This window comes from Strigops habroptila, chromosome 6, assembly GCF_004027225.2.
Source record: "Strigops habroptila isolate Jane chromosome 6, bStrHab1.2.pri, whole genome shotgun sequence".
In the NCBI taxonomy this organism is placed as follows: Eukaryota; Metazoa; Chordata; class Aves; order Psittaciformes; family Psittacidae; genus Strigops; species Strigops habroptila.
In genome coordinates this window covers 62853246-62870863 of record NC_044282.2, presented here as the reverse complement: position 1 = coordinate 62870863, position 17618 = coordinate 62853246, and the positions used below count along the sequence as shown (strand labels likewise).

General features: G+C 42.8%; 1 protein-coding gene across 15 annotated transcripts in view; it reads right to left on the bottom strand.

The window, feature by feature from the left end:
- The window catches only part of ASXL2 (ASXL transcriptional regulator 2), a 109187-nt gene that overhangs the window by 14769 nt on the left and 76800 nt on the right, over window positions 1–17618 (bottom strand). For 14 of the 15 annotated variants that reach the window (XM_030490992.1, XM_030490993.1, XM_030491003.1 and 11 more), the window contains 5 exons: window positions 14450–14565; window positions 9907–10036; window positions 5673–5813; window positions 4092–4255; window positions 468–564 (listed from right to left, as the gene is read on the bottom strand). In XM_030490992.1, the coding sequence (XP_030346852.1) occupies window positions 468–564; window positions 4092–4255; window positions 5673–5813; window positions 9907–10036; window positions 14450–14565 (648 nt within the window). Of the gene's footprint in view, window positions 1–467; window positions 565–4091; window positions 4256–5672; window positions 5814–9906; window positions 10037–14449; window positions 14566–14644; window positions 15520–17618 lie in introns of those variants that run through there. The other variant, XM_030491007.1, reaches the window with a different exon arrangement.

Genomic DNA, 17618 nt, shown 5'->3' with positions numbered 1-17618 from the left:
AGTTACCACCACTTGACAATAACACAGCTCTGTCATCTCAACACGATTTTAAACACATTTTTCCCTCTTTTCTCATCTCTTTTCAGAGACTTGCTCATTTTTCAAGGCCAGGTTGGACAGGGCTTTGAGCAACCTGGTCCATTGGAAGGTGTCCCTGCCTGTGGCAGGGGGGTGGAACTAGATGATCTTTAAGGTCCCTTCAAACCAAAATCATTCTGTGATTCTATAATTTTTGCATATGTTAAGTTCAAATGTGAACTTCTTACTGCAGCCCCTCTATGACCGTGAGACGATGTAGTTCTGGGCTTGCATGTGCTATCTCAGCTTGTGTTGACTACAGCTGCGTTTACCTAGGAACTCCGTCCAGTGCTTCAACCTCTCTGTGAAATCCTTTTCACACATTCCCCAAAACATTCACTAGCTGAAAGCCTTCTAGAGTTCTGCATCATTGTCTGGGGAAGTTTTACCTTCTGACAACCTCTCCTTCCAGCCTTGGGCAGCTGAGGTGAAGAACTCGTTGTTGAGTGCAGAGCCACTGAGCTTCATCAAACCATCTGCCCCAACCTGGAACACATGAAAAGGCAAACAGTATTGACTAGCTGGAAAGGCAAATGCCACATTTTGGCATTAGATGCCTGCATCTCACATGTGTATTGAGATCTGAAAACAGAGAAAAAGTCCCAACATTGCCACAGATCTCTGGAAACTGCCTTTAACTCACTCAGAAGAAAACCCACAGCCTTTTAAGGCTGTGCTTAGCCAAGGCTGGGATCCAGGAGGCTGTGGTAGGTTTTTCTCATCCTCACCCCAATCCTCTATAGCTGCACAAACACACATGAGCAGCAGATGGTACAGGTGGCAAGGAGAAACGGAACAGCACAGCCTCTGAGAAGCTCCTTCAGCTGCCCTTTCCCCTGCAGAATGAATGACCTGCCTACCACCCAAAGCACCAGCTCTGCTGCCTTCTCATGAACATAAGAAAGTGTGTGAGGGAAAAGCAAGCACAGAACAGGTGTGACATAAAGTAACTTTGAAATGTGTGTAATCATAACCACAGATGCTTCAGGAAAAATGGACAAATGAGGCTCAAAACCCATTCTGTCTTTGAAATATGGTTAACCAAATAGGGCAGTCATGCTATGGAGTAGGACATAAATGAGAAAGCATGAGGCCAAGGCTGGAACAATTGCAGTGGGAAATGATAACCAGGGTAGTAAAACACACATGAAGTTTGCTGTTGCTCTTTATCCCACAGAAGTAAATGTGGAATTTCTCCACTAGAAACACAAAAATACATGTATGGTTCAGTAAGAGCCAAAAACTTGCAGTGGGAAAAACTGATATGCTTCCGTTTCTTGTCTAATAAATCAGAATAAATAAGCAAAATCCAGCTGTCCCGATGCAGGCTACATCCGATTACACTGGGAGACTGTGCAGGAAACCTTCACCAGTGCAGGACTGACAGAGAAACTCTGCTCTCCCTGAGCCAGTGCTGTGGTGCAGGTAATGAAAATGATGGAATTGACCTAATAGAAGGTTTTATAGGTAAGATTTAGTTGGTAGATTTTTAAGTTAGGAGCTGCCGTTATAGGGATTACAAAAGCAGGGATTTATTTTCTAGTCCCAGTCCCCATTGGTTGACTTGAGTGAGCAGAATTGACATGATTATCCTCTGCTGCTCATATGGGGTTGCCCATTCCTTGTGCTGGAGGGCAGTCAACTGCCATGGGGCTGATGGAGTCAAGCCTCAGTGCCTTTCCCTTCTGCAGAAGCATCAGCTGTAGCAGCTCAGACTGAGTCCCTGCCAAGAAACACGCAGCAGACAGGCGACATTTCACAACTGGCATGTCCAACGCCTTCGCCTCTTCTCCTGTTTACTACAGTGAAGACTGATGTGCGATAAAGCACGCAGCACCACTTGATGTGGTGGGCTGCTCTGGGAGATTTGCTACAGCAAAATGTAAGATCTGGCCTTTCAGGAGCTAAGCAATATTATAGGGTTAGTCAAAATTTGTTCTCAGTCAAATTCTAATTCAATTTAAGGACAATTAAACTTAAAAGCCAGGGCAGAAATGTCCTACCATCTGCTGTAAGGTTTTTGCCAGTAAACTCCAGCTGCAAGCTCTATCACATCATATTTTGACACATACCTAATTATTACAAAGGCAACAGGACTTAAAAAACAATTGCTTCAAATATTTATTGGATCAGCCTTGGACTAACAAGTCCCTGATGAATGCTGACTGAAGATCAGAATTTATGAGACAACATAAAAAGTCAGAACTCCTCCTAGCTCCAAAGAACACTGCCTGCTCAGGGCAGCATCCTCTGTAAAGCAGACCACGGTGCAGCTGCCAGACCGCACACACTATTAACACTGTGTGAGAGCCAGGAGAGCAGCATGGCCACAGATAGGTAACACTTCACTGCACATGGATGTCTCAGCTCCATCTAGCACCTCCATCTAGGCTGGTGTCCCTTCACAGTCTATAGTGATCTAGTCAACTGGGTGTATGGAGGTGGGGACTCGGTTCACCTCAGCCTGAGGCAGACACCTGCATGCACTCACAGGCTCTTGAGTGTACCAACTGGAGTTCCACTTTCTATAAGAGAAGCCCTGAGTAAGCAGCTGAGACAGACTCCGAGGAAGTGACTGAAATGCATAAATGCAGGCATCTAGTGCTGATCTGAGCATCACACAGCAAAGTATCTTAAAGGGACTTGCAAACCTGAGACAGGACATATGGAAGATTTCCATCTGGAGTGGCATCTTGAAGCCAGCTTTGCTATCTAGAGAACATTTAAAATGGCTCTAGGCACATATGTTAAGGCATCTGAACTGACACTCCTACAACTGAGTAGCATAGCACAGATTCCTGCTTTGCTCAGAAGCCCCCAGCCAGCTGGGGTAGGAATACTGAAGACAAACGTAACATGAGTAAGGTAAAAGGAAGGAAGCATCCTTGTTCTAGCTGCAACTTTTATGGTATTGAACATAAACAGATTGAACTTCACTTCCTCAACTGTTTTTTCCTCTTTTTACATGCAAGTACGATATTTACTCTTTTCTCATCTCTCAGTATCATCCCTGCCTTCTCCAAGCTGCTGAAGAAAACTGCTGCAATGTTGAGATTGCTTCATGCTTCAGAGGAAATTCATCAGGTCCAGCTGAGCTGAAGTAACTGTCTTACCAAAAGATTCTCTTACCTAAGTAAGAGGTACTTTCTAAGTAAGAGGATTTTCAGTCCTGAAGGCTGAGTCCTTACCCCCTTGTCACTCATGTTAATTGTTCCTGTTATCACCAACTGTTTAGTGAAGAGCTTGGTGAAAAACTTCACCATTTCTTCTGTGTCTCCCTCAGAGCAAAGGAACCTACTCCTCCCCACTAAATACTCCTCTGCCTTTCCAAATTCCTCTCTTCAAGCAAACAGACAATCCACAGCCTAAGCTGCCTCTTCAGCTGCCACACACTGTGTTGGTACCTTTAACCATGTGTTTTGGGTCAGGGCACAAGCTCTGTGGCACAGGTCAGGCCTGCTCTGCATTCTGGACAGTGTGAATGTGCCACAGAAAACTCGTTCAGTTTTCACTTTACCAAATTCAGAATTTGATAGCAGTGATGCCAGAGAAGCAGAAGAGCTTGGAACTAGATGGCAGCATCGGTATTGATGTTCTGTGGGAAGGCACCAGCCTAAGAGGCTGCAGAGTCAATCCTGTACTGAATAGTCCGGCTGAGTACAGGAGAAAGGAAGATGTGGAAACTGCTGCAAGCCCATCACTCCTGGCCCTCTGCAAGTCCAGTGTAACAGAAACATTGCTCTTGCTGTAGCTGGGAGTGTGGACTGATTTAGCAGAATCAAGCCACATTCTTTTTTTCTGGTAGCAACAAACACCTAAACAAATCACTGAAGAATTTTCCAATTTTCTTCCGCACTCTGCGCAGCATCAGAAGCAGCAGCCTACCTCATTAGCTATAAACACAGTGTTTGGGTGGCTAGTCTGAATTTCCTCTGGAGATGCTCCCTGCTGACAGAGAAGAGCTACTTCCCTCCACAGCAGAACCTAGAAGAAGCAGAACACAGAAGACCTACCTGCCTGTCCACCTCGGGCAGCAGCAGCAGCAGGCGCTGCTGGCATTCTGTAGGCAGGACGGAGAACGTATGCTTGTTGATCAGCGCCCGCAGGTTGGTGTTCACAAGAATGGAGTCGGGAGTTTCCACATCAATTTCAGCACACTTTGTTCTCTTCAGCTGCCCTGCAACAAACCACCAAGATGTGAGTAACACTGTACCTGAGAGAGGATTCAAGGCTCCTTTTGGAGTTCACTGTCCCTGAGATTTCCAGAATGCCACCTTCATAATCCATTTCATACTCTGACTTGAAAAACACATTTACCTTTGCACATACAGTTCAAAACAAAACATGGCAGGTCCTTTCCAGCACAATCTCCATACCTCATCCATTGTAGCCTGTGTCAGCTGACCGAAGTCTTGTAGAATCCCACTATCTGGGGAGTGACAAGGAGTCTTTTTTAGAAGGGTTTCTAGAACTGCTTTTAGCCACATTGATTTTCTATTTTAAGTCTCTCACTAAGGTCAGTTTGTTCCTTGGGAGTTCTTCTTGGACATTTCTGCTTTGCTCTTAGCAAAAGCATTTCAGAAAAATTCATTAGCTCGTTGTACTTGGGTGGAAAGACAAAGCAGTAACAATGAGTAACTATTCTCTTTCCTTTTCTGTGTTTGAAAGCCATGAAGTCAAGCATTAACCCTTATGCTACAGCCAGCATCATGCATGTGCTGCAAAAGGCAGTGTTTGTACTGTGTGCTCTATTTCCTTTGGATGCATCTGCTGTCTGTAACGGGTGAAATACGACATACTACGAAGCTTAGATTAAAAGCACATTGTTAGCACAATGGGTAGTACTACCCTGCTCCCCTGACATCAAGGATGACAGCAATTACTTTTAAGGTAACACAACCTAACAAAGTGTGTGCCATGGAGGCTTATTTCACTAGGGGAAGTGTTCTCCATCAGAAGTCATTCAGAAAACAGCTCTGCAGATTTATAATCTACTTAAGTTGCAGAATTTCCTAATTACATGGGACGAATGAAACATGCTCTGAAAAGTGTCTGTTTTCACCAATGACAAAGACAATCTAGCATGACTAGCATAGATAGAGACCTCAGAATATCCTTAGGTTCACCAAGGTTGAGTCCATCACTGGTGTATATAAAAGAAACCACAAAAAAGTCTGGAGCGCTGAGAAGGACCTAACCTCAGTGAATGGGAAGGAAGTCAAGTAATAGGGGAGTCTGAAGCATAAAGATCTGGGAAGGAATTTCTTTTTTCTTTTTAATGTTATCAAAGTCTCTTAAATGCATTAACAAGCCTGCTAAATAATGCAAGTCCTTTTTAACTTCTCAAACAGCAAGCTGCAAATTCACAGGTAGAAACCCCTGATGGTAAGAAATGAGAAAAGGCTTATTTGCATATGTACAGTTTGAATTATTTATCCCAATTCACACAGCATACTAGCAGTACCATCCAGAGTTGTCCAGAAGTCACTTCAGCAATGCAATTAATTACACATTTTACTCAATTTTGTTATTTAGGCTTTTGTTCTGTCATCAGAGCAACCAAATCTCTGTAAGCAGAAAAATAAGTATCTTACTTGCGTGGAGCCTGTCAGATCTCTGGAATGGTTTCTTTCCCAACCCTGGCAAGGAGTTATCAAGCTTAACAGAGGGAGAGGAACCAGAGGTGGAGTTCTGAGGGCTGCTCGACTGTCCATCTGACTGCTTTCCTTCCCAAGCTGCACAGGAAATAGAAACATTTAAACACAGCGATGTACAAAGAAATATTACACAAGACATCTGTTTGGGCTGAAATAAAGATTCTTTAATGTGCGTGCCCTAGCAGCTCAAGAACAAGCACTTCGAGGATACTTACACTCCTTTTTTCTTGTAGCACTTGCTTCCCAACAGGCTGGAAATAGAAGTGCCCTTTGTAGCTATCAGACTATCACAAAATAAAGGGCAGGACAACCACTTTGTTTATGTTAAGTCTATTTCCCAGTTTGTCCCATCTTACTTCTCATTTATATCTAGTCCAGTAACGATCTTGTTAAAACTTCCTTTCAGAGGCAGCTTTAGCTTCTGTTAAGAGTTCAGTCAGGAAAAATCTCTTCATACTGCATGTGTCCTTTCTAAATTTTAAACTACCAGTGTAGCTTTTGTTCTTTCAGACCACCCTCAGGAATTCCTCCTCCTCTTTCCAATACTTAACAGCTATTTTCATGTCCTCCTCCTAAGTCACTACTGGCCCAACTGGATAGATTTCATCACTGTGACTTCCCCTCACAATCCACTGCCACCCACGTTCTCTTTTGTACAACAGGATTTTTAATGCCAGTGGGAAGAGGTTCTTCCCAAGATTCTCTCTGACTTCCTTTCCCTCCTCCTAAGTGAGATGAATTAAGAACATGAGCTGGTCTCCCCTCTGCACTCTCTAGGCTTATGTTACAGTAACATCACCCACTCAAGTAAGGGAAGACAACACTGGAGTGCCACACCTTGAAAGACAAACTCCACAATACAGGTGATTAATTCACAAATGGAACAAATGCTGGCTTTCACTAACAACTTGCACTAATCATTCCTTCACCCAGTCTGTATCTCTCATTCTCCTCTCTGCCTGTGAGAAAAGGCTGAGGGCTTGGGGCTTCTTCAGGCTGGAGAAGAAAAAAGATTACAGGAGACCTGGTAGTCGCTACTATTCCTACCCAGCGAACAGCAGGAAGATAGAGCCAGGCTTGTCACGGTGGCGCCTGGAAGGAGAACATGAAAAACAAGGCAAGAATCAGCCAGGATATAAAGAAAAGAATGTATCCCTGTGAGGACAGCCTGCAGTGGAGCAGGGACCCAGAGAGGTTGTGCCACCCCTGTCCTTGGAGGTTTTCAAAGATCTGACTGGCCCCTAGAAATGCTGGACGTCCAGCTGCAAGAGACCTCCCAAGGTCCCAACCAACATGAACAGTCCTATGATTCGAACGTATTTTCAGAGTACTATTAGAAAGACTGGATGAGTTGACATGCACAATGTACAATACCTTGCAACTGTGGTGTAGCAGCAAAAATGGGAAAGTCTGAGAGAAAGAAAAGAATGAAATCCCCAGTAACAAAAATTAAATAGATATGCTGGAAGAAAATATCTATTTAGATATTCAGACCACCCTCAGTCACAGTTCAGCTGTGACTGATGTGGATGTGGCAATAGTTTGGGAAATGTGAAACCAAAATAAGCAGAGAAGGTGATGTGCCTCCTATCCCAATGGTCTGCCACTCCGTGCCTGGGAAGGGGCAAATGGCAGGCTGCCAGCATCACACAGAGCCAGGAAAGGCAAAAGCCTCATTAGAATCACAAAAAATAAAGACACCAAACAATACCTGAAGTACTCTACGTACAAGAGTTTGGATTACTTCCTCCATTAGTCTATTCTAATGATTACTCTATGTTAGCTAACAAGCTAACAAAATATCCTGCTTCAGTCCCTCTCAGGTCTCTGCTGTCCCTACTTCCCCAAGCAGAGATCCAATTCCTCTGGGAGCAGAGAGCTTTGGAGAGCGGGTCCTCTGGACCGGTATCTGCCTCTTGTGCTGATCAACCATTCAGGATTAATCCTGGTTAGCTGAGAAACTGCAGGAGGGTTTTAAACTGTAATTTTATGCTGAAGACCTCATACACCTGGCACTGCATTGTCTTCATACTGTCATGAGAAACATACAGTTTTCCTCTTGGCCTCCTTCTCAGGCCACACCACCCAAGGTGAAAAGGGCACAAGAGCAGCTTAGGACCGAGTTTCAACCATGCAAGATGATATTTACCTTTTCCACCTTAACCTTTTTGACAGGGTCTGACCTGGGAGCAACAGGCAACCTCATCAACTGTTAGACACTCGCTCTGCTATTAAATGCTGCATGAAGTATAGCTGACAAACACGCCTGTTCCTTTTGATCAGATATATGGCGCCCAGCTGCAGCCATGCATATGTCTGAACAGATGTTACAGAAACATTCCAGCCGTACAAAACCAGCACACAGATTGGTCTAGTTTTGGTTTGGATTTGTTTAGAGCTATTTGGAAAGAGAGAATAAACAAACACGCTAAAACACAGACAGAATTTTATCCTAAAGAAAATCAGCATGAGATGAGGAAATGTCTCTAATTATGTAAAAGGCGGCAGGGAGAAGAAATCAAATAACCTGTGCTCTATGTCCATAGTGGATAGGACACGAAATCTTGAGTTTCAAGCCAAGGAAGCAAGAGAAGATTCTGATTACAGACTAAGAAAAATATTTTAAGCTCAACACGACCCAGCAGTATGTGCTTGCAGCCCAGAAGGCCAACTTGACTGTACAGAAACATGAAGTGATGTAAAAAAGAGCTCCCTAACCTTACATACACACTGTCAGGTTCTACAATCGAAAATGGCAACTCAGGAAAGAGTCTGAGAATTGTAACCCTTGTAGGAAAATTCCTGCTTTTGATGGGGTCAAAAAGGGAAAATTGAATGCTAGGAATTGTTAAGAAAAACAGATGAACAAAATGTAGACTGCCAAAATGATGCTATACAAATTCAGAATGTGTCTTGCACCCTGAACAGTGTGTACAGTTTTCATTCTCTACTGCAAAAAGCACATAGCTTTGTATATGAGGAATAAGAAATTACAGTGAGACTCCTCAGACCAAAGAAGAGATGTCTACAGAAGTCACGAGTGGCAAAATTACTGAATAAACGACAGTTGTTCATTGCCTGTTTGATAATTAGAAGAAATGAAATAAAGGTATAAGAAGCCTGGCTCAAAAACAAACAAAAATGGGTTGTTTTCACAGCATGTTGTCTGCCACAAGGCATTTACAAAGTCAACTTTCCCACCCACCAGGTTAGGCAAAACCAGTGAAAAAAATCCCACGCAGTCCAAGGAACACAAAGACACCTCCTCTTGATTTGGAGGTCCTGCTAGAGCCTACCCTGCTTTTACACACTTCTCAACATGAGCACTGTCGGACACAGGTCACCAGGCCAAACGTGCTGGATTTCAAAGGCCCCTGGTTCTGCTTTGGTGCTCAGTGATCTGGGAGGTGGTTCAGGGCCACTATAGGCAATGCTTACAGATGACTTGACAAATTGTGGCCTGATAAAATGATGACGGCATTAGTCTACTAAGTCATTCACTTGTACAACACAAAAATTGCCCTATACAAACACAGAGGCACTTCTTTGCATCTGAAAGAAAACAACTTGATTCAGGCTTACAGAACCAGAAGATTATGGCAATCAGTTACCCTGAAAAGCCTCTAGAGAAAGCTAGCTGGAAGCAATTGCCAACAATTTATGATAACTAGTGAAATGCTGCTGCTGGAAAAAGAGCTAACGCTCCTGAATGAACAAGAGCAGTGATCTCAATTTCTAATGCAGCATAAATGCTGGAAACCTCTTGCGGAGCTTTCTGAGCAGAGCATTCATCTTTGGAACAAGACATGAAAGACATGCTACAGAATGAGAAGCCACTTTTGAAAAACATAAATACCAAGACAAAAACTACCTCATTTGCTTAGCCATGGGAATTACCTGACTACAGCATACAGGCAGCTACGGGGAAGACATTTATCACAGAAAGAAGCTTTTAACCAGACAATGGCAGAGTAAATTCTATTCAGGATCGATTCTTTACTGGACACATTCCTAATAAAATCAAAGCCAGGAAATTAGAAGCTAGACTATTTCAGAAACAAAAAGGATGCTGTAAGAAAAGCACTTTCTTCTCTCATCCCCTACAAACAATAAAAGGCCAGCTGAAGAGACCCAGCAGTAAAAGAGCACACAGAGGTGTCGTTGCACGTACCAGATTTTGCAGGTGTGGAGTCACTGGCTGCCTTGACGGCCTTCAGAAGGATGTGCTGGTTAGACGACACAGGCATGCCTGCTCTGCATTGCTGCTGCTGCTGCTGCTTCTGCTGCTGCTGCTTCAAAGCCTGTGGAAGAGGACAGAAGAACAGGACCAAAATGAAATTAAAAATAGTCTTAGAAATTATTAGTATACAGTACAAGCTGCTTGTTTTACAGCAACTGATAGCTGGATTCTGATTCTAACTATGTCAAAAGTGAAAAACAACTTCCCAAACACATTCAGTTCGCATGGGACACCAATACCATCTGTTTAAATATGATACTGGCTATTTAAATACACTATTATAGGCAAACAGATTTCCTACCTTTGGCATCTAAAGGAAAAAGTTAATGATTGTAGAATATCTAGGTTGAGTTGTTTCATTCTCTAGGGGATTCCAAATCTGGAGGTGGTTCAAGAAGTAATTATATAAGTAACTTCAAAGTAAAGGTACCATCATGTAATTAATTTCTGTCTCCTGAAGGAGTAAGTGGTACCTTACTAAAAAAACAGGCCATTAGAAAAGACTTTTATAATTTAGGGAGTAACAAAAATTGAAACACTAGAGGTAAGAAAATAAAATCCTTTGTTTTAGAAAAGACTGTTAAGGCAACCATGATACAGCTGAAAAGGCACAAACGACAAGGAAGTATAAAGGCATTGGGTTAGACTGCAGCATCTACCCAAACCAAAGTGTCTGTTCTCAAAAAATTAAATCCAAACCCAAATAAACTTAACAGCAGAATAAGTTACAACAGATCAAGCATTCTCTCTCCTAGATCGAACTGTATTAAGATAGTGACGATCTCTAGTTAACATGCCAACTCATTTGTATATATACGACACAACATTTCCTGTTACTTCCCATTTTGAAATGTATACTTAGAATCATGGAATGGTTTGGGTTGGAAAGGATCTTAAACTTCATCTAGTTCCAACCCCCTGCCATGGACAGGGACACCTGGAACAGCAGGGTGTCCCACAGGGCCCCCAGCACAACAAACCCTCTACCAGCACCAGCCCTCCACTCTCCTTCAGCCGACCCGCACTGCCCCATATGCCCCCTCTGCCCCAATCAGGGGCTTGTTATTTTCCTTCTGTTTGCCTTCAGGTTGTCCTTTGTTCTCACTGTGCCGCCCGCGGTGGAGGGCAGATGTTCCTCAGCACACAGGTGTGTTTGCACAAAGGGCAGTTCTGAGGTAAACCCCGCTGTCGAGGGCGGAAACCACTACTTACACTAAAAAGAGTAAATTCAAAAAGAGTGTATTTCAAAACAGCACTGTTTAGTATCATCAGCACCTCCTTTAATTGCAATTTAAACAGAAACCTGGTGTTCCCAGCGCACTCCTCCTCATCAGCTCCACTAAGGATGACAGCGGTGACAGCAGCAGGACGAGAAGCTGCTCCTGAGCCTCTTGCTTTGCACCTGCCCACAGTATCTGACAACAGTGTTGAAAACCCATTGGAAAGGGGGAATCCACCTAGCAGGGAAGAAACTGTACTGTACAGCTCCCTCCTTCATGAAAAAGGTGATAGAGTAGCAAAGGGGGTTTCTCTCCATCGTTTCATCTTTCCAGCAGGATGAGCACTGATGTGTCTGCCAATTTAGATTCAGGTACTGCAAACCTCTAACTCAGGATTTTTCCAAACGAGTATAAGGAATGCAGCCATCCACTTACTTGTTACACTTTATGGTGATGGCACACCAGTGTATGCCATGTTATTTATCTGTATTTTACAGTTTTAACCCTGATATGTTTATGAGCTAAATTCTAACCCTTATTTCTTCAAGAACCTGATGTACTCACTATCAGTATAGCAACAGCAGGTGTTCCAGGGTTAAAAGTTCTCAGAAATCTGCTCTCTCTTCCCTCCAGTAAAATTATAATTACTTAGCACTCAAGACAGGAGGGCTGAACCCAACCAGCCATCTTCTCCAGTGCACACCAGCAAATAAGCTAAGGCCTCAGACAAAATTAAAAATATGAAAGCTTTCCTGAATAATTGTTTCACTCAGTATCTTGTGTTTTTCCTACTACTCTAATGCCTGTCTCCTTCCTGCAATCTGTATTTCCTCATTTTATCTACTCTTTATAACTTTTCTTGACCACAGTGGCAACCATGGATAGGAAGAGGTGAAATATGTCAAATTATATGACCATATGAAATATCGTCAAAATGGCAGAATTCCACTGGAACTGAAATTAAGCAATGGTTTAGGCATGCAGTGTTTTTAATTTGACCCAAAGCTAGAGCAAACTTTAGAAGATGATGACCAGTGACAAGCACTGTTCCGCAGGGGTCGGTGCTGTTTAACATCTTCCCTGTGAGGGTGGTGAGGCCGTGGCACAGGTTGCCCAGAAGAAGCTGTGGCTGCCCCATCCCTGGCAGCGTTCAAGGCCAGGCTGGACGGGGCTTGGAGCAACCTGCTCTAGTGGAAGGTGTCCCTGCCCGTGGCAGGGGGGTGGAACTAGATGAGCTTTAAGGTCCCTTCCAACCCAAACCATTCTGTGATTCTATGACCACCAGAAATAGCTTTCTGCCCTGCAGACAGGTGCACAAGTGTTAAGTACAAATAGATATGCTATGTAGACATCAAGGCCTCTGTGTGGCTCCTCATTTCTCTTTCAGGGTTTCTCCTTGATTCCCCAAATCAAGGAGATTAACAGTGAAACTGAGAACACCATCTAAATTTTGGAACTCACTAACTCTGACATATTTCATTACATTCAGAGGCAGCACTGGAATAAGGATGCTCAGGAAGTAGATATATCACAGTATGAAAGCTGGACAGCAGAGGAGAGAGAGAGGAGAGAGAGAGCAGAGAGAGGGGAATGAATAAAAAGCTAAGGGAAAGCTGGTGGGAGCAATAGCAAGGGGAATTTGGAGATAAAAAGCAGAAAATTATTAGGCATGTAAGGAGAGGGGCTGGAAAGAGAGGAAAAAATTAGATGGAATGTAGATTTGGAAAGAGCGTAGGTTTGGAAATGTAGTTTGGGTTTACGCAGAGGTCCCTTCCCATTCTGTGAAACAGGGACCTAGAGACCAGAGAAAATGAAGAGGAACTGCTGAGCGCGGGAGGGGAAAGAGTGTTTATAACAAACCGAGAGTCTGTTTGATCACTCTCTTGAAAGAGAAGAGTCTTTGCGGATGTTGGAGAGATGTGATTGCCAGCCAGGCTTAAAGAAGGATGGATGAGGAGGGGAAAGCAGAGAGTGTAATTAATATCTTGCTGAATTAATGAGAAGCTATTTTGTGAGGATTTAAATGGAAGTGGAAAAAAAATCTGCCTAAAGTGAGAACACAGTCTCACTCCTTTATTGCAGCCATCAGCAGCAAGCGACATCAACGGAACACTGTCAAGAAACAGCCAGGTGGGAAAAGAAAGATTCCCTAAAGCCAACATCTCAGTTTGACATCAACTCAACTCCCTCTTGCTAGAAACAAAGCTCCAGTTTATCCAGTTGCCTCATCTCCCACTGTAATACTCTCCTCAATAATGTGCCCTAGTTCAATCCTTCTCTCTCACTGCAGATCCTTTCCCAAGGCCACAGGCAGCTCTGTCAGCTGAATGCCATCCCAAGTGTTGCTTCTCAGCTGGTAAAACTCAGGAAAACAGGCTGGCCTAGAAAAGGTAAATCCTATCTGGAACACATCATGATTTCATCTGTCTGTGACAAGCTTCTGTAATCCCTGGACTAGCATCTCCTCTGCAGCTTGATTCAGAACTCCTTACAGATTTTTGCTTTACCAAGGAGTAAATTTAACTTTGATAAAGCATTTCCTTTCTAAGGATCAGGGAAAATTAAACAATGCAGTTGGGGAAACACCTGCAAATAAGACACTTGGGGGACTAATTCATCTTGCATGTTTCTTTAGGAGAAACAAATCATTTGAAGTGCAGACACTCACCCATCCCATCCTGCATGCACACAATTAACACCATCTACACGACAGTCATTCTCCAAGCACAGAAAATAATTGGTCCTCCTCCTTCTTTCATTAAACCCAGTAGAGGTGAAATGCAAAGCCAGTGCGCTCTCCTTCCCCTTACCTCTAGATACATACACAGCGTATCCACAGAACTCCCGGGAAGGGAAAGTATGCTGCTAGTCAGGGGAAGAAATCAGTGGATTTAATTCTTTTCCCCAGAAGACCTTCAATTTAATAAAAAAGACTGCAGAAAGCTAAGCACACTCATCAAAAGGTTTGGTGAAAAGAAATAACATATCCATCCTCTAAAATAATAATTTTAAAAAGTCCAGAGGCTTATTTAGGGAAAAAGCAAAAGAACTAGTATTTTATATTAGAGAGCACAGTATTTTGAATCACTTTTAAGAGAGAGGGGTGTTTTAGCAAACCCCTGTTTACTATGAGACAGCCAAGAAGTCCTGTGTTACTTCCCTGCAGAGCACAGTCTCATCAAGAAAGGTGATTTATCAGAGAAACAATTTTACTGCAGCAATACCTAAACTAGGCTCCAGGAAAAGCTACTTACCTGTTTGAGTGCCTTCTTGCTGTGCTTCTGGGATGAGGAGATGACTTTGCCTGCCTGGATGGAAGGGGACGGGCAGCCTGACTGAGGAGAGGATGTCTGTGACAGTCTAGATGACACTACAAGAAAAAATAAATATATATGTACACATAACTTGACCTTTATACATTTGTCTGCAGCACGTTAGCCAGTCCTCACCATTTCAGATCATCTCATGAGGCTTGTAAAAACTGCACCTCTAGCAAATGTTACCTTTTGCATGAAGAATCATTTCTGTTTCCTCCCCACCACCAAGGGCAGCTGTTTGCCTCTGAAAGCCAACAGCGATTTCTATGACCAACTTCACATTTTTCATCTCTTGTCCACTTCTTTTTTATTAATCTTGTAAACAGCTGCTATCAAGCAACGCCGCAGCTTGAGAAAGCACCGGGTTTACACAGGTTTAGCCAGTTCACATCTAACAGGAAATACAGGCACAGGCAACAGCTGTCTTCATCTGGAATGACCTGTGGTCAGACACTTAATGATCAGACTAATTTCTGATCAGATTCAATATGAATTCTGTACAAGAGTGGGAAGACAAATAACATGCAAAGGAAGTGGAATTTGACTATCACTTGCTCCTTTTTAAAAAGAAATATGGAAATACACAGGATATCCCAGTACATGAATGTATCTTTTCAGTGGATAACCCTAGACACTCAAAAGAAATGTCTTCCTCACCATGTAGAGTCCTACAGCAAGGCTCCTAGTTTCAGGTGGTTTAAACTTTTAAATGATCTCATTACAACCAAAAAAACAGTGATGAGAATTAAAGAACAGCTGGTCATGTAGCTCCAATGTACCTGTTTGGCACCGGCTACTCAAAACACTCTGCTCTGGCAGCAGAGGGGTGACAAGATACATGGCCAGCCAGGGAAACTAGTTGCTTCTAGTCTCCCATAATCGCAGGTTTGCCTCTGTTGTCTTGGCAAATATCTACTGTACCGGCTAGCAACCAAGGTGAGCCCACCCCATGTATAGAAAAAGCCAGGAAATCTGCACAGTAGGGCTAGTCATAGAACCACAGAACGGTTTGGGTTGGAAGGGACCTTCAAGCTCATCTAGTTCCAACCCCCTGCCATGGGCAGGGACACCTTCCACTAGATCAGGTTGCTCGAATGCGTTTAGCCGCTGAGACTGAAATAGTACAACCAAAAAAGCCAAAACAAAATGATGTTATGTGGAATGCCTTCCACTTCACAATGACCGTAACAAAACATGCACTATGGATGCAGAGCCAAGAACATCAGTGAGATACAGTGGTTCCTGCAATGAACACTAAAGTTAAACCTGTGAGACCAGGTGTGGAAGCAACCGAGTAAAAAAAACAACATAAGTTCACAAATTCATGGTCTGTCTATATATCTGCATGTGATTTTTTTGTAGATAACAATGCCCACTGTAAGATCAAGGAAGCAAAACAAAGAAGAGAAGAAAGTTTGATCGCATGGAGTTGACCCCTACCATAAAGGCTAATAAACAGATTCACATTTAAATTACTGCTTCCTGAAGCAATTAGCTATAGAAAACAGAGGGCTAAGCTAGTATCCTTCTGCAACAGAAAGGATTTAAGAGATTAGGACCACAGCTCTTCATTAACAATAGCCACAGCAGGATCCCACTCTGTATCCACAGAGAAGGCAAGCTCCCAAAAATAATGCAGTGGCAATAAGCTTCAGAAAAGAACACTTCAATAAAATGCATAGAATTACTAACAACAAATTATAAAAAGTAAACTTCCCACATGTGGCATGGACAGTAAATGAAAAAAGCCATGGTTTTTAGACAGGGTATACAACACAGATGAGGTGATACCAGACTTGGAAATGTCACTACAAACAACAACAACAAAAAGGTATGGTAAGGAACCAGTAATTTAGAAGTAACTGACAAGAATACCATATCCAACTGATACATGCACACAATAAAAGATGACAGAGTCACACAGCAAGCAGAATTACCACTTAAAAGGATAAAAAACCCCAACCTTGATGTTATACCAAGACCTGGAAAGTAAAGGAATGGTTGTAAATTTGCAGTTGTCACTCAATTTGGTTGAGCCTGCAGTTCAAGAAGAGTAAGATGATGCTGGAAAAGATCCAAATCTGATCAGTACCTGGAGAGGAAAAGCACATCTCAAACTCGTTGAGACTCTCTGAATACAATGATCAAGAGAATGGGAAGAAAAGAAAGTTTGTTGCTAAGAGTCCACTCGTACTTTTAGAGATTTTCAACAAAAGGCTTCTAAAAATTATTTGGCTATTGTTGAAAAAACAAAGAATTGGCACAACTCTGATGCTGGATGGGACAGAAGGCAAAGAACAGAATCAAATGGTAATCAGGCAAGAAACCAGCAGAAATTCCACAAGGTCATGTACTAAGTAGGAAGCAGTTTAGTGCTTAGTGATAGACCGTAAGGAAACAGTAAAATATGAAATGTTTAGTTAAGGTCAGAGAGATTTGTGTGGAAATTCAGAGAAATATAACCCAGAGAATGAAAGACCAAAAATACAAAGTAAAACATCAGAAAAGGAGTACGTAAATTTTTGGAGAGAAAAACTCAAGATCCTCATAGAACCTGTAGTAAATCTAAACAAACTGTGTCATCTCAGAAGGGGATCCACTACAGCTGACATTCACTATGGTGGATGAAAATGGCCAGCCATGTAAGGATGAGAAGATGAAGTACATACAATTCTTACCGCATGCTCATATTGACAGTCTTGCACAACACATCATCAACAAAATCTGATGGGATTCAGGGAAGTAAAGAAAACAGTCAAGGTCATGGAGAGCCTGGGCACAGCAGAGCCATCAGCCTCTCTCCTGCACTAACTAGGCACATCCCCTGTAATACCAGGCACCTTTGGGAATACCACCCTTGGCTGCGCAAACATGGTGGCCCCATCCTTGTAAAACTAATCCTTGTTGTTAAACTACGAAGAAAAAAGTTTGGTTTAACATTTCAAAACCCAGGCCCAGAAACAGATTGACTGTTACTGGCATTGAGACATCTGAATAGCGGGAATATAAACCACATCCTCTCTGAAGCCCATCACTGCTGAAACTACAAGTTCTGTGTGAAATAGAAACAGTAAGCCAAATACAGGCTACTCTTTGCCAGCCTCAT